The 18,411-nt window shown below is 45.9% G+C and overlaps 1 protein-coding gene across 1 annotated transcript in view; it reads left to right on the top strand.

Annotated features, from left to right (window-relative positions):
- TAC3 (tachykinin precursor 3) overlaps positions 1-18,411 on the top strand; it is a 341,989-nt gene that overhangs the window by 285,839 nt on the left and 37,739 nt on the right. Inside the window, exon 3 of the mRNA XM_069653546.1 lies at positions 1,292-1,394. Within this exon, the coding sequence (XP_069509647.1) occupies positions 1,292-1,394 (103 nt within the window). The remainder of the gene's footprint in view (positions 1-1,291; positions 1,395-18,411) is intronic.

Below are 18,411 nucleotides of genomic sequence, written 5' to 3'. Positions count from 1 at the left end.
CTGTATTTGCTGCAGTCCCACTCCACAGTGAAATTCTGTCTATGCCACTGTAAAAATCACGTTTATGGGGAAAAGTAGGTCTGAGTTAGCAGGAGAGTGCAAAGTGTGCTCTAACGAGCCAGGGAGGACATGCATCAGGCTGGCTGAGTAAGGATTAAGAGCGCCGTAGTTTTGGTGAAGGAGTGGACCATCTTTGACCTTCATCATCGGTGTAGCGCGCAGCAGGAGACCATCTTTGGCCCTTCATATTAACCTAGTATTGGACCATCTCAGTACTTGAACATTATGTGAAATGGGTCCATACTTGGACCGTAACATTGACGATGCCTGGGACCACATTAAACCCATAGCATTTATATAGAATGGGATTACCTTCGGTCCTTAACATTGAAGAAACATGGGACCAGCTTTCACCTTTTACATTGATGTAGCATGGAGCCTTCTTGGGCCCTTTACATTGATGTAGCATGGAGCCTTCTTGGGCCCTTTACATTGATGTAGCATGGAGCCTTCTTGGGCCCTTTACATTGATGTAGCATGGAGCCTTCTTGGGCCCTCTACATTGATGCATCATAGGACTAACAACTCATAAACCAATGAAAACATCTGCTACTCAGTCTCCAACGTGCATGAACACATATAGAAGTTTTGAACACACTTTCCAGGCAGCACATGGGGCTACACGTTCATGCTAATGAAAGACACAGCTACAAGTAACATAACATGCACGCAAACACTTCATACATTCCCCACACATTCTACACACATTGACTAAAAATTGTACACACTTTGTCTTCAGATGTATTGCAAACTGTAAGCATTTACACTTTACACATGCAATGCAAAGCCATTACACATTCATTGCAAACTCCTGAAACACGCACTGCATTTTTTAACGACAGCCACTGCATCCTGCACTTTATGTGTTCGCTTCAAACTCTGTACTCATCGTCTGTGAACTCAGTGCAGTCACTGTCAGCGCTTTCCATACAGCACCCCATCTCATGTTCATTGCAAACACTCCGCACTTTCATTGCAACTTGTTCATGGTAACATTTTCACATTGACTTCAAACTTTTAAAATAGTTCACCTCAAACTCTTTCTACATACGTTGACTGGAAACTCTTCTCATATTATATTTACAGGTTTATGTTCACAGCAATTTCTTGACACATTCCCTGCAAATATTGTATGCACTTACCCTCTAGAATGTACCATGTAGCACTCCACAACATGGCAACAGCTGCTACTCTTCTTTATACTTAATGTGCACTTTCTGTTTTTTTGTAGAAGAACACAGCACTCTACAAACTTGCTCCTTCCAACTCTAAGCGGTTCTCAAGTGAATCCTCCAGTGAAGACTTTGCAGAGCTGGCAGGCAGGAGGAAGACAGGTAACTGCTTCATTTCATTCTTCCAGCCCTTTCAGGCAAACTAATGACGGATTGAGGCCCAGAAAGAGAATTCATCCGTTTTACTAAGGCGTTTGGCAAGTGACAACATGTGAAAAACTCTACTCCATCTCTCGTTGGTTCACATAACAATGGTCTTCAGAAGTATTTTTCTGTAACTCTTCGATCCAGTGGGCAACCGTTCTTTGCAAACGGACTCCCTCAGGGTGGCTTTGGAACTGTTCCTACTGCTTCAAGCATGCAACAGTTCATTGGGAATACACTTTCTCAAGGGGATTCTGGAACCCAAATGTCAGCACACAGCAGTTCTCTGTGTAATTGCACTTTTGTATAAAATGAGGTGAAGACATCAACCAGTATATGGCACTCAAAATCTGCACCATAAAATTGGGCATTCACATAATAACTTTTGGGTTACTTTGATTCATGTAATGTTTCAATATATAAAATATCTATATAAAGAATACTCTAGACTCTAGAGCCATATATATGTGTCATAACCAATCTTATTATTTTGTACTGGAAATCCGCTATATGTATCTTATTACAGCACCTCCATATTGTTTATTATGCCCGATGAGCCCTGGAAGAAGCACTGGGTTGGGCCTACAGCACCTTGATTGGCTGCCTACCGAATCTAAAACTAGCAACCCCCTTAGCCGGCATAGGAAGCTGGCCCCCACAGAAGGCCAACACAAGGCCTAGATCAGCAGTCTCTGCCAGTCTCATTGCAACACAGGTCTCCCTTCCTCACAGGGAGACCTGCACCAACTCCTATGGAAGAAGCACTGGGTCTGCAAGCCAACTTGACCCTCCCAAGATTGCCGCCGCCATGCCTTTGTGCACACCAAACTCTCAGGCTGCCTTGGGCCTGCAGCACCTAGACTGGCTGCCTACTGACTCTGAAGCTACTAACCCCCCAAGCCTGTCCCCACAGAAGGCCAACACACAAGGCCTGGATCAGCAGTTTCTGCTGGTCTCATTGCAACACAGGTCCCCCTTCCTCACTGGGAGACCTGCACCAGCTCCCCTGGAAGCATCAGTGGGTCTGGAGGCCCACTCAACCCTTCCAAGATGGCCGCTGCCATGCCTTTGTGCACACCAGGCTCCCAGGCAGCCCTAGGCCTGCAGCACCTTGATTGGCTGCGTTCCCGAATCTGAGGCTACCAACCCCCTGAGCCCCCACAGAAGGCCAGTACACAAGCCCTGGATCAGCAGTCTCTGCCAGTCTCAGCCGCGCTCAGCGCGAAGCTACGCATGCTGTGCATCGTACCTATCTTCTTCCCCTCAGCATTATGGGTAAGCCACCAAACCCTATGCATCAAGACAATGGGGGTCATTATGACCCTGGTGGTAGCCGTGCCGGTAAATACTGGTACGGCTGCCGCCGGTGTCATGAATTTTCCGGCACCCTGCAATGGGGACTTACTGGGCATTACAGCCCCGGTGGTCCCAGTAATCCCCTTTGCTGGGTGATGGAAAATATTACTCCCCATTCTCATTTGAGTCCCATTGGACTCAATGGGAATGGGGAGCCCCGATGCACCGGCACCATTCATGAGTGGTGCCGGTGCCTCCAGCGAGGTCTGAATGCGGGTGCCGTTCCGCCGCCAGCTCAGATCTGGCAGGCTGAAAGGCACCGGCTCACAGAACTCGTAGCTTGCCGATCCGGAAACAACGGTACCGGCAAGTTTACCAGTACTGTTGTTTCCGGACCGGCAAACTTATAATGAGGCCCAATGTCAACTATGTCAGAATGTCCTTGGCAATTGCCTATGTATGTTTATATTGTGTAGTGAACACCCCTTTGCCCCCACCCTCTGTCTTCCTGATGGCAGCTATTCCCCTTAAATGTATGTCACTTGAGGTGCTGAATATGCAAATGTTGTGTGCACAGGTATCTGCTCGTGCCATTCTCGTTAAGCCTGTGATGCCGATATACACCGCCTGCAAGCCGCAAAGTCTGTGGCCCAAAAGTCAAAGCCCTAGAGTGCTCACTCCGTCACTGCATTATCAGCCTATCCTGGTGAGCGAGACACATTCAGGGTCCTTGCCTGCTACAGCACTACCCACAAGCCATCTAGCGTTAGGCCATTTCCCCACGTCCATATCAAGAAGCCCCCGGCTTCCTCCCCTACATAGCTCACGTCACTGCTCAATCAGCTGATCTGAGAGGCTCTGCCCGCTCTCCTTCCCCAAAGCCAGGAATCTCATCTCCAACCCGAGCACTAGAGCCCATTCACTACGCAACCAACATCAATGATAAGCCTCAAAGTTCCAAGTATCGTGACACTGTCCACATGATTCCAGCCACATTGTATCCGCCAGTTGCATATGTACGTCTGTTTTGTGCACAACAACCATCTGCCCCCACCAACAACCTTCCTAATGCCAGCTATTCCATTCAGATGCAGGCCACTCGAAGTGCTTGCTATGCAAACAATGTGCATACAGCCACCTCCTCTCACCAACGCAAAAGCCTTGCTGCCACAAATTAATGCCTGCAGGCCACTAGATCCATTGCAGATAAATCAATGGCCTATCGTCTTCATTCCGCTGCCTCGTCCTCAGCGTGTCCTGGCGAACAAAACACTTTCACGGCCCGGTCCACTGCTATGCGGACCACAAGCCATCCTGCGCCAGGCCATAGTCATACACCTATGTCAAGGGAACCACATCCCCCAGTATCCTCCCCTACAGAGCTCACGGCACAGCTCGATCAGCTTATCTGAGCGGCTCCTTCCTGTTCTCCTTCCCCGAAGCTAGGAATCTCATCTACTCCGCAAACCGTGATGCCTGCCCACCAATGCAGCGACAGGCTCGCCACTACTAACTTTGCAAGCAGCACACCTCCTCACACAAAGATCCCTGAAATAAATCTGCACCCACTGAAAAAGCCTCACAACTTATCCACGCACCTTACGGCTGACGAGCCTTGCCACAGCTAAGTATGTCGATTGGAGCTCGCCCCTCTGATCACGCGAGCAGCCCATGATCCACACTCTATCCTTTCAATCATGCAGCACGCAACCACAGGCTTATGCGAAGCACCAGGTGCAGCCCACTACTTACCCAGGCATTACCTCTGACAGCACGGAACCACCGCCTTAGAGCGTGCACAAAGCATATAACCAACAGAAACTGCTTTGTGCCTCTCTGCTCCTATGGACCGTTGGACACTACAATGAGGGTTCCTATATACCTACCACCCGCCAAAGCAAGTGTAAAGATTGTGCCCCCAATCATTATACTCTCTGCTAAAGAATTGTATTCAGGGTATTCTACCCTGCCATTCAACATTGTACCTCCTACTGTATGCAACACTATTACCATGCCTGAAAATGTTAATAACATCCCTCCACCCTCTAACACAAGAACATCCACAAGACTACCAACCCCACATCTACTCAACCCTATGCTCTCCCTTCATCACTCACTTCTGCTCACCCGCAGATGCTGATATTAACTCTCACTTGCTTTGTAAGCCACTGAGCACAGCCACAACTTCTCACCCACTCATGGCATATGCCCTCATTAATTCACGTTCCTTAACCGCCCATGCACTGGAAATAAACAACCTCATCACCATCCACAGTCTTGATGCCCTAGCGATCTCAGAAACCTGGCTCCATGAGGCATCAGACCCTGCCTTATCCTTAGCCACCCCCCCAGCTACTCTAACGTCAGGAATGACAGGGCCTCATCCAGAGGAGGTGGCGTTGCACTTGTAGCCAGGGACTCCCTACACTTCAGACAAGTCAATACCACCCTCAATGACAACATAGACTTGCTTTCCTTCAAATTATACCCAACTCCCAATTGTACCATCGCCATCCACCTCGTCTACCACCCTCCAACCCCCACACCACATTTCCAAGAAAACCTCCTCCACATCCTTGAGGACAACATCAAAACAAAACTTCCTCTAGAATCATCCTCCTGGGAGGCCTCAATTTAGGCCTCCATGAACATAATGACTCTCAGTCCACCTCACTGGCCAATGCCCCAGAAACCTTTGGTTTCAGGCACTGCATCACCAATCCTACTCATGAAAAGGGCCGGACATTGAACTGGACTGCTGACCACACTGCCAGGTCAGAACCAGCGCCAACACTCCCTGTCCATGGTCGGACCACCATATTATCTACTTCTCCATCCCCCAGCCCAAAAAACACAAACTCACGGCCACTCCACTACCACCTGCAGTCACTATCATGCATTGGCTGGACATCCTCACCTCAAACCCCCGTTAAGTACCAACCCCAAGTCACTAGTGGACTTGTAGACCTGCGCCCTATCCAAAGCCGTGAACGCTGTTGCCCTTCTAGTTCCCCGTAAAGCCACACCTATCAGACATTCCACTCATGGTTCACCCCCGACCTCCTCGAACAGCATAACAAAAAACACCAGGCAGAACTACTGTGGAGAAAAAAACTCTACCATCAGTCAAAAATATGACTTCATAAAAATTGCAAAACAATACAAACTAGCAGTAATATCAGCTAAATCAGACTCATTCAATGCCACAATATGCAATGCCAAATCAAATACCAGAGAAATCTTTACCATCTTTAGGGAATTTAAAACTCCAGCATCATCTCCCCCCAACATTATCAAGGACAAAACCTGGTGCTCAGACATCCAATCAGCTATACTCAATCGAATCGACACCTTGAACAAAAAAATCCTAAACCACCACAACAAATAACATAGCCACACACACAACCTAGTTTCAGTTATGCCTCCTGGCGGCCCTAGACCCCATCCCACATTTTGTATTCAAATAGATATCTGAGACTGAAGACCTAAAAATAATGAAAAGTCTTAAACCATCTAAATGCAAAGTATATATATCCCCTGTGCCCCTCATCAAGGATTGTGCAGAAATCCTTGCTCCAGTCATCACTGCATTCATAAACGCATCCTTCTCGACAAGCAGTGTGCCAGCCACCCTCAAGGAAGACTAGGTACTCCAACTCCTAAAAAAACAACCTTAGACCCTGCTATTCCCACTAACTATAGGCCAATCACAACTGTCCCCTTATTACTAAAAGTCCTTAATAGGGCAGCCTACCTGCAAGTTCAGTACCGCTTGGAAACCAATCACATCCTAGGAATGCGGCAATTTGGCCTCCACCCCGGGCATGGCACTGAATCAGCCCTTCTTGTCCTGTTAAATCAGCTGGACGAGATCAGGGACGATGGAAAGTCAGCACTTCTCCTCCTCCTAGACCTATCTGTTGCATTTGACCTAGTCCACCACAAAATCTCATGCCAACACCTTAATGCCTCAGCTAACTTTTCCTCCACGGCTACCGCGTGGATCACTTCCTTTTTGGAAGGCTGAGTCATGAGGGTATTCTCTTAGAATGCTAATGCTTCTCCCTCCCCCATCCCATGCGGGGTACCACAAAGATCATGCTTATATCCTACCCTTTACAACATCTTCACTAGGCCCCTCTTCAACATGCTGGACTCCCGCGACATAGCCTATACCAACTATGTCGACGATACCCAAATCCTGATCCCACTTACAGGTGTCTATTCAGATGACTGTAACACGCTCAACAATACTTACACCATGATACAGTCCTGGATGGCAGAAATCCACCTGTGTCTAAACAGCGACAAAACTGAAATCCTGCTCGTCGGCTCTCACAGATCTCTAATCTTACTGAACAATAGACTGCCTTCCTGATCGATAACATATAAATACCTATCTCAGCTTCAGTAAAAACACTAGTGGTATACCTTGACACCTCCCTTAACATGTCCCACCAAGTGAACGCCATTGCATCCCCAGCAGCCTACGCCACCAAGGTTTTAAATGCTGCCAGACCCTACCTCTCCAAGAACAGTTGACTGACGATTGCCAGAGCAATCATCGGATCAAGGATTGATTACTGCAATGTCCTCTTTGCAGCCACCTGCTCCAGAAACCCTGAACCCAAAAGCCCTGAACCTCCCTAAAAAAGAACACATCTATGAAGCCAGAAGAGAGGCCTAGTGAAGATGTTGTAAAAGGTAGGATATAAGCATGATCTTTGTGGTACCCCACATGGGATGGGGGAGGGAGAAGCATTAGCATTCTAAGAGAATACCCTCATGACTCAGCCTTCCAGCCCACTGGCTACCCATCCAAGACCGCATCACCTTAAAACCTTATCCATCACCCACAAGTGCCTGTCCAACAAAGCCCCCCTTACCTTTCCCAGAAAATAGCAAACGCTCACTATACAAGACCCACCAGGAAACCTTACATGAACCTCCTACTGCCACCAAATATTAAACAAACCAAAGGCAGCGAGTCCAGCTTCCCCAACATTGCTGCAAAAAAATGGAATGCCCCTCGCTGAGAGCTGAAAAATCATACTGGGTATTCCGAAAAGTGCTTAAAACACTGCTGTTCTCCTAAAACTGTAACACCTCCTATGCGTTGCTCCTGTACCAAATGCATTGTATGTCATAACCTGTACCTGATGCAATGGATATAAACAAAATCAGCTGTACCTGCAACAGCTCCTCTTCAGAATGTATTGTATGTGAAAACGATTGCAAGGAACCTCTTGTACCTGTAACAGCGCCTCAGTACCTCTGGCCTGTTTGTGCGCTTTATAAATGAAATAAATACAATTAATAACTGACTTCAAATATATATGTGTCGTACGTTAAGCTTATCAAAATTCTAGATTGCATTTAAAATGTTCTCACTACTGCATGCCAATATATATAAAATATATAAAAGCCAAGAAACAGCGACCCAAGCTACTCCTCACTGATGAATCCCAATGGGGCTGAAACAGGTCTGGGGATGCGTGTGGTCTCGTGCAGAAGGGATGTGACCAAGCAGATTGGGCTAAACTGCCTCATTTGGGGTGGGACCAAGCCTGATTTGCATATGGTCTTTCCCCGTTCTGTAATGGCTTGGCAGGAGAAGAACAATGGTCTGGGGGTTGCCAAGAGCGATGCCAGAGGTTAAAATTAATTCTAAATCTCCCAGCTATCACCTCCTTGGTTTTGCTATAGTAACCCCGAGTGGAACGGGTATGCCCAGTCATGGGTCCCATGCGGGCCTAGAGACCCAAGCGACTCCTCACATCTGAAGCCCAAAGAGGCTGAAACATGTCTGGGAATGCTTGTGGTCTTTGGGCTGGACTGTCCTATTTGGGGTGCTTACAGGCCTGATTTGCATATGGTCTTTCCCCTTTCTGTAATGGCAGGCGAAAAACGATGGTCTGGAGGGTTGCCCAGAGTGATGCCATGGGTTAGGATTCATTCTAAACCTTCCAGCCATTACCTCTTTTGTTTTGCTATAGTATTTCAAATTGATACAGACGCCACGCGGGCACGATTGCATCAAGCATGTCTGTTGGTCTGGTTGAAAAAACATCTTCATGTACTTTATGATGTTAACATCTCGATGTGAAGGTTCTACCTTTAATGTATTTGGGCAGGGGGGACGGACTGAGACGGGACCCATGATTTTAACTGCTGGTGTATGCACAGAGTTGATTTCGGACTGTCCTTCATGTAGGAAGAAAATTAAGCACTGTTTTAATAAACATTGCAATGTTCTAGAAAACACAAATATTTATTTCCACATTTAAAAAAGTACTGTTATAATGGAAAGTTAACATTTTAAAGTGACTAGATATAGGTGCAGCGAGTTAAAAAATATTGAACGATAGAGGGAGAAAAGAAATAAGAGAGCAGCTTAGTTATGAGTGATAGTGTATTAGTACCCATGTTGCACAGCTCTGCAAGAAAAGGAACTTGTTACAAGAACTGACATTTAGCCCTTTTTACATGAGAAACGGTACCACTGCTTATGCCTATACATATAGCATCACAAAACCCTTGAAATTCAGTGTGAAAACTTGAGTTTAGACAGAGTTATGGTAAAATAGTTAAATGCAACAAAACTCTTGAAATTCTGTGAAAAAACATTAGTTGAAATGATGTAAAGGTTCCAGTTTAACACAAAGAATTCTGTGAAATTCAGCAGGTGTTGGGAGCTATGCCACCTGTGAGTCCCATTGTGCAGCCCATAACCACGCGGCTGACAATACAAATAACATCACCAATGACATCACATATCACATGACATCACACATGACTTCTGTATGGCATGATCAATGACATTTCTGGAAAGTAGAGCATACTGATGATATCGCTGATGGCATCACATATGTCATCACTTTTTACATCAACGATGACATCACAGGAACAGCAGACCTCACCTGAAAGCAAGAGAGATGCAACATTTGAAAAGTACAATTCTGCATAAAAGAAGAGTGTATCGAGTCAACTGCACAGTTACTGTAAAGTTCACATTTAAAAATACTGTCAATTTATAAAGATGGTATTCTTACACGCCCAAGTCAGACAACATTGAATGAGTATTTAATGAGAAAAGATACTCTAGTATCTTTATCACTCTGTCTTTAATCAGTACCCTAGCAAGACCGCCAGTCTAGTAGGCTGGATACTAAAAGTAGTAATTCCAGGTTGCGGAATTTGCTGACAGGCGGTCTGTATGTATTCCATCACATGTTATATCTACAACATTACAGTCTTTCAGTGCATTATGAATAACTAAGGAGACATTGTGAGTAGTCTATGACTTTGCAGCAGTCCAGAAAAGGTCAGCAACAAAAAGGACATGGAACCATTTCCCAAATCTCTTTCTTTTTCATATCACAACTATCTGTCTGTATAAACAAGCAAAACTTAGGCCCTAACCACGCCAAAGGGTCAAGGTTATGGTGCATGGCCCGTAAAGGTCAGTCACGAGGAAATACATTTACGTGAGTCAATGACACAGACTTATCAGAACAAAAAGTAAATAAAGTACCTTACTGCCCAAAGGTATATGATTTTGTATATCCCCAATGTCATTAACTACCTTCTAAAGCTATTCTACCACTTTGTACAATGCTGGGAAAATATTTAAGCAATATGCCCCGAGCGGCAGGGGCACTACCGACTCAGGTAATGCCCCGGGGCCATAGTTATAGGCCCCGAGCAGAGGGATTCCCGGCCTGGTATTGACTCGGCGAGGGCCAATCAGAATGGCTCTTTCATTCTGATTGCGCCCTCGCTGGGTACTAATTTTTGATATTCAATTCAGTATCCCTGAAAAAGAGAATGGGCACTGTCCATATGTGTTAGTGTGCCCCATGTGTCTCCAAATAGAGCTAAAGAATGAATCACCATAACTGGTAGATGCCACTGATTTCATTGACAAGGCCATAAATGGTGTCATATGTGATGTCATTTGTGATGTCATCAGTGTGCTTATGGGCCGCGCCACAGGGGGTGTCCATAGTTATGGTAGTATATCTTCCATCTATTGCCAAATTGCAGGGGTTTTGTTGCATTAAACTAAACTAGCACCTTATTGTCACGTCAACTTAATGTGTTCACTGAATTGCAAGGCTTTTGTTGCATCAGGCTGTTTCAAACTTAACTCTGTCCTAGGCAAATGTATGTACGTTCATTGAAAAACTTTATTTGATGTGATTTTATGGTTATTGGTTCAACACAATTCTTGAAATTCAGCAATCGTGAAATTCAGCAAGCGTTGAAAGCTACTCCCCCTTCACTCTGAGTCCCTTGTTACAGAGCCCACACGCACACTGTTGACCTCACAGATGACATCACTTATGACATCAGTTATTACATCATCAGTAACATCACTGGAATCCAGGCACACTGGTGACAGTCATGACCGGTTGTCACATTGCACGGGGAATGGATTTTAGCCACCCAAAGTAACCCCTGGGACTGTCCATGGCCCCTGGCCATGCTCTGAAGCCATGACCACATAGGCCACACTGCCCAGACCATGGCCTTCAGCCATGTCCCAAGCCCCATTAGGCCTTCCAAAGCAGCTTCTGTGCCTGACCAGCGGCTAAGCCCTGTGACGACTTTACCCCAATAGAGGGTCCATGGCTCACTGGCCATAGCCTGTGGCCATCACCAATGGTCACACTGCTCTGTGTATCACCTTTGGTCTTACCTCAGGCCCCTTCAGTCACTCAAAAGAGGCCACACGGCCTGACCTGCAGCTGGGCCAAGTGGTCACTTTACTGCATAATTGGTTTGTGGCATATAACATTTCAGTTAGCATGCACTACACATATATCTATACAATATGTTTGTTATATGTCTTAAATAAGATAGATCAAGAGAATGTTTTACTCTGTTAGCTTTGATGGGTAGTTTCCCGGAATGCACACTGTGATGCCGTCTGTGTGCTCATGGGCAACACAATGAGGAGCTCAGAGTTAATGTGGTGTAGCTTGCAACACTTACCAAATTTCAAGAGTGTTGTTCAGTTGAATGATCACCATAACATCACATCAACTAATGTTTTTTCACTAAATTTCAATTCTGTTCTGCTATATCTCACAACACCTAAAGTGCAAAAGTTTTTTTTTCCACACAACTGGATTTTTTTTCCGTTATGGGTTTGTGACCCGCTCGCCATGGCCTGCTAGTGGCCGCTTTGCCATAATGTGAAACGCATTTTTTGTGCACCCCCATTTCTTCTTGTGAGAATTTAAAGCAAATTCGCAGCCAATTTCATGCGAGAATTGTTCGTATCTATGAATAAAAATGGCAGGTTTTCCTTTCTGCACCATGGGGGAGATATATGAAAGGTTTTGGTGCGGAGGCACACTGTTCTTCACCAAACTTTAAAAAAGATAATGGAAGGATTTGCACCAATCCACCAAAAGTGACATCAGCCTCACTTTTTGCCCATCTTGTGAATTTGAGGCAAATCCATCCTGTGGTGTTGGTGGTGTGCCCGTTCAGTGGCTTTTCTTTTCCAATGCGATAAACAGAGCAAAAGGTGAAACGCCCTTTTAAAAAAGAAAGACTTTATCATTTTTAAACCATTGTGCGAATTTGCATCCAATGTTCAACATTTGGGGACCCAAGTCCAGAAAAGCTCTTCATTTAGATACGTCAAATGAATCAAATGTTATTAGCAATAGAATTTGGGATTTTCTCGGTGAAATGCTCTTGTTTCACCTTGACTATAGTCCATCGTCATATATTTGCTGTGGTGACAGCGAATAGCATAGTCAACGACATCGCCACAGTAAATCTGCCCCAACATGGAGGATTCCGGAATCTTTCCATGGACTGCTTCTTATTTTATTAAAAAAAGTTGTTTTATTTGTGTTTTGATCACCTTTTAACATTTGTTTGCCCCAAGTAGGTCAACATTTTCCACTTCGATTTTTAAGATTTTTTGCATGCACCTGGAGTTCGAAGCCGCTGCAACTGACTCTAGGGCCAGCTGTTACACAGCTCGTGAGCTCACCGACGACTTCGCAGACGGCATCCCTGAAGACATATGCATGACATCCATTATGACTATCAATGACATCACTTATTACATCATCAATGGCATGGCTGGAAGTTAGAGCACATTGCTGACATCAGAGATGACATCATTTATGACTTTACATATGACCTAAATTATGGCAGCGCATATGAAATCACTAATCAAGCGGATCACACCTGAAAGTAAGAAATATGCAGATTTAAAAGAAAAATCACAACAATCCCTAAATCAAATAGAAGGTACGGTGTCGCATGCAATATTTTGTTTCACAGCACATCTAAAATTATTGCCCATAAGCACTGCAGCAGTGCTGAGGGCATGGCCTTCCACCAAGGTACCCAAAGTACCCACTGAACCCTTTTACTCCCATAGTGTGCCAACGACCAAGGCCTGTGACAATGAATGGACTCTTTATCCCCATTGCAGGTCTGAGGGCGAGTGGCCATTACCTGTGGCAATGACCACTTGCCACACTTCCTAAGCTATGGCCTTTGGCAGTGCCCCGGGCCTTGCCAAGCCACTGGGTATAGCCTGCAGTCAGGAACCCCGGCCATTTTACCCCCTGCACCCTAGAGTGTCCATTGGTATATTACATCTATGTTAGCATGCAATACATGCACAGCTATAGAATATGTTTGGCAAACATTTTTTAAATACATCAATCATATGTTTTTCTCTGAATGGTTGTTTCTTGTGATATTGTATGTGATGTCACCAGTGATGTCATCTTTCTCCACTACTCTACATCATATGTTATGACAACAGTGATGATATATGTGATGCCATTGGTGTTCTCCTTTACTGCAGATTCGGATGGCTTAAAGATAAAGTGTCATAGCTTAAGTTAAGGGAGAGTTAAGATAAATCAATGGATCGCAACATAAACCAATGAAATTTGGCAGGTGTGGGACGTGATGGCGATTGTAAATTGGAGTCCCCCTGGAGGTGTCACTCATGATGTGAGTTTTGATCTCATTGTTGATCCCTGCTACTATCTCATATATTCATGTGCAGAGCAACCGAAGGTGTGGGGCTGAATGGAGGAAAAGACTTGAAGTTAAGATTTCTACACTTTCCACACCCATGTAGAGGAGCAGCAGAATGCACCTGCAGGAAGTCCCGCCCCTATTCTGCCTATATGTTGAAAACCTGAGATTGCGGCATGTGCAACGGCAGAAATGGTACCTATACCACGAAGAGCCTTTGAGACAAGGTATCCACTGAGAAAGCCCCACATAATGTATCCCCGAAGAGATGACGGTCTCCTGAAGGAGATCCCCGAAGAAGTGTGAAGATGTGAAAAGGAAAGGCTGATGATGTCACAAGAGCTAAGAGTGATGCACTGAGAAGGATGACCAAGGAAGAGAATGCATAGACGATATAGAATCTGATGGCGAAGTAAAGAATCGAGAAGACTTTCATGTGCGCAATGAAGATTGCAAGTGCAGCGAAGCACTGCAGAAAAGTCATTTTATAACTGTACAGATGTCGTAACGCAAGTAGACTAAGTAATCATAAAGGCTGGCTATACCTAGTGAATAGACGGCAGGCCGCCAATATATATTGTAGCGGCCGTGTAGTTATGGTTAAGTTGCTAAACTTATAGGAAGAGCACTTTTTCAGCGGCTTATAACTTCACTCCCCCTGGAGGAATCCTCACCAAACTTTGCAAAGAAAGTATATGGTCGGCTCTGAATTTTCCCGCCAAATTGGGCAAGGTTTCATGCGGGGGGGGCAAAGATATAGGGGGTCCCAAACATTTTTTTTATTCATAGACTGAATGGGGAAAAACTTTGCGCACAGCTACAGGCCAAACGGCTGGACAGATTTTCACCAAATTTGCGGCAGGGGCTTGGGTCAGAAATGCACGTCCCAAAAATGTTTGATATCTAGCGGACCCATTTCCCTGTTTGCTCCGCGGACGGAGGTGTTATTGGCTCGCGATACGACGTGCTGTCGGAGACGTTTCGACGCGGCTGGTGGTTGGCTGGAGGGAAGCGTGGTGTGCATCAACATATTTTGGGAAAGCCGCCATGGTGTATCGGAGGACAGTACAGCGGCAAAAGGGTGTGGAAAATATACCGTACGGAATGTGTTGGCGGCAATAAGGGAAGGAACAGGTGGGGGAGTGAGAAGTGGTTCATGTGACATATGTAGGCGAGTACTTTGTGTGGTGATTGGAGGCAGTTGTCATAACAGCCCCATAGCTTGTGCAGCGACCTGTTTGCAGCGACCTCTTTTTGTGGTGAGTGGTGGCAGGTCAATTGCAGAAGGGGAGTGAATGGGAGCGCGGGTGGCTGTGCGATGCGGATGAAATGCGGTAGGTGGGCACATGGTGGCATGCATGGGTGAATGGTGGTACAGTGGATGTGTGGAAGTATTACACTATTGGGTGCATGGCCGAATTCTGCAGTATGTAGGGTGTAGGGCATACATTCAAAAGCATAGGGTTGCAACTTACCCACCACCGGAACGCATGTTTGACTCTGCATTCGGTAGAGGGTGGTGCTTGCATAGTGTGGTGTGTGCAGATTGGTTGCATTAGGGCCAGTGTTGCAAACAGAATTTGGGTAGGTTGGCAGTGACACAGTACTTTTGTGAATGGAACTGGGTAGGCCCATAGTATGCGAATGAAAGTGCACAGGGATGCAGGAGAGAGTGTTTTGTTTGTACATTATGTTAACTGTTGCAATTTGTTGCTGCATAGCTGCATGGTGGTGCACAGGTTGGGTAGGAGTGCTGGTGGCAGTGGTGTGTATGTGGATGGTCGTAATTGGTGACATGGTGACATGCATGGTGGCAGTACGTTGCTCTAGGTGTGTTCAAGGCCTATGCTGTGTGCAGATCTGTTGTGGTTAGTGGCACACTACTTTGTGAATGGCTGTGGGTATGGGTGGTGGAGGCTGTGGTATGTTTGTGGATTCTGGTAATTGCGACCTGTTTTCGAGAATGGGTGTTCTATGGTGTGGGGGAGTTGGGTTGAAGTGCCGCTACCCACATATGGCACGTTTGTACAAAATGTCAGCTGCCCACATGGCCATTATGTTAACTGTTGCAATGTGTTGCTGCGTAGTGCCATGGCGGTGCACAGGTTGGGTAGGAGTGCTGGTGGCAGTGGTGTGTATGTGGATTGTCTTAATTGCTGACATGGGGACCTGCATGGTGGCATTACGTTGCTGTGGGTGTGTTCAAGGCCTAGACTATTGGGTGCATGGCCGAAGACCGTAGGCCGTAGGTCATGCACTCAAGAGCCTAGGCCTTGAACACACCCACAGCGGTAATGCATTTTTGAATGTCAGTTAGAGGGTGGTGACATGTAAGGAATGGGTGTGGAGCACATTTCAGCCGTTAAAGGCCACTGTTGCAAACAGATTGTGGGTAGGTTGGCAGTGGCACAATAATTTGTGAATGGAAGTGGGTACACCCATAGTATGTGATTGAAATTGCACAGGGATGCAGGAGAGTGTGTCTTGTTTGTACATTATGGTAATTGTTGCAATGTGTTGCTGCAAAGCTCCATGGCGGTGCGCTGTGGTTGGAGATGCTGCAGTGAAAAGTCACGCAGTGTGGGCACTGGGTGCAGTGCTGGCATACTGTCAGTATGGTAGGGGGTATGGTTGAAGGGCAGTTTATATGTGCTTGGATAGTGTGCTGTGTGCACAATGCTTGCAGTATGGGCAATGTTGTAAACATTTTGTGGTTAAGTTGGCAGTGACACAATACTTTCTGAGTGGAAGCGGGTAAGACAATGGTATGTGAATGAAAGGGCATAGTGGTGCCGGAGACAGTGTAATGTTTATACATTATAGTAACTGTTGCATGTAACGATGTGCATGTCCATTGCGGTGTGGAGGTTGGTTAGGAGTGCTGGTGTGAGTGGTGTATATGTGCCTAGTGGTAGTTGGTGACCTGCTGACATGCATGGTTGCATTACGGTGGTGGGAATGTGTGCAAGGAGTGCACCCACTGGAGCAATGCAGGTTTGACAGTGCATGAGGCACAGGGTGGTGATCTTTGGAGAATGGGAGTGGAGCACATTGTCGATGTACTACAGCAGCAAAAGTAAGTTGCAAAGAATGTATTGTGCATTCTATGGTTGTGGTGATAGTTGGAACATGCTACAGTTTTTGGTGTGCGGCAGGAGATGGTGCAGTTAGAAGTTGTGTAGTGTAGCCACAGGGTGCAGTATGTACGTAATGTGAGCATGGAAGTGGGTATGGTTGAAGCTCAGCTTATATGTGGTTGGTTACTCTGTGCAGATTTATTGAAGTAGGCCCAATGTTGTGAAGCTGTTGTGCATAGATTGGCAGTGACACAATAGCTTGTGAATGGCATTGCGTAGGTGTGGTGCAGGCTGCGGTATGCTTGCGGCTTCTGCTAAGTGTGACACGTTTTCATGGATGGGTGTTTTATGGTTTGGGGAAGTTGGGTTGAAGTGCAGCTACGTATGTTATGTTTGTGCATAATGTTAGGTGCCCACATGGTCGCTTGCTGGGATGTATAGTGTTGTGGTGGGTGTGGAAAGGGTTGCAATGTTGTGTGTGTGAACAAAGATGTGCTGGGTGTGTCTTAGGATGTTTATGGATGCTGCACTCATGCATTCTTTAGCAGAAGTTTCTGGTGGAGGGGCTTTGCAATCAAATGGAAAGTGTACTGAGAGTGTTTAACAGTAAATATGGAGTGGTGTATAAAAATGACAGTGTGCAATGCAGAGGTTTTGTATGTGATTGGTGCATGCGTGTTTCAAAATTTGACAGCACCCAATGCGGGAGTGCTGCAAAAAGTGACCGGGAAAAGGGAAGAAGTATTATCTGTGCTTTACTGGGCCATGGCCCTCACTGTAGATGGGAAAGCTCATGTGCACATCCTGCCATTATGAGCAGGGTGGAAAGGGAAATGGAATTGTGGGAAATAGGCAATTAGGAGTTTAGGGCATGGTTCATCGGAAGGGGCGGTACCATTTCATCCCATAACTGTGTCGTGAGGGTGGTCGAGATGGAGAGATGCACAGTGCTTATCGTCAGTGATACCTTTGTGTGCCATCTGCGCAAGTGTTGCGCACAAAGAGGCGTTGCTGGTAATTTCGGGTTGGAAGGAGTGGACGCTTTCTAGGCCTGTCAGGGTGACTGCAGTTTTGGTGGGATGGTTCGCCTTTGCAGATATGTGGTGTCCGTCATGAACGTGGACTTTGTCGTGGTGCACTATGGAAGTCTACATTTGAGTTCATGTCATGTGGATGATTAATCCGTCACCTGAAGAGGTTGCTGACCGCAGTCATGCATATTTTTCCTACTGCCAAGGTCATTTTCTCATGCATAACACCAAGAGGAGTATGGGTCCACAACGGTGTAATTTTTCCCCATCCAGAGGTCGGAACGTTTGCTATAAACAGAATTATGAGTGAGTTTATGCAGACTGCTGGCATGTTCTCCACCCACTATGAGGTCGCAAAATATGCAGTGGTTTCGTAGAAATTGCATTTATTTGAGCGCCATTCGCAATGCCATTTTCTTTTACACTGTGAAAGAAGCATTGACCAGAATGTGGTAAAAATGTGAGGAGAGGCAAACAGATATGAATATAAAGAGAAAATACAAAATAAGTTGCTCGCACGCACGTCCCAAAAAAAAAAATACCTTT

Source organism: Ambystoma mexicanum, chromosome 3q (assembly GCF_040938575.1).
Source record: "Ambystoma mexicanum isolate Mex_15411 chromosome 3q, UKY_AmexF1_1, whole genome shotgun sequence".
Lineage (NCBI taxonomy): Eukaryota > Metazoa > Chordata > Amphibia > Caudata > Ambystomatidae > Ambystoma > Ambystoma mexicanum.
This window is presented reverse-complemented; position numbering and strand designations above follow the sequence as displayed.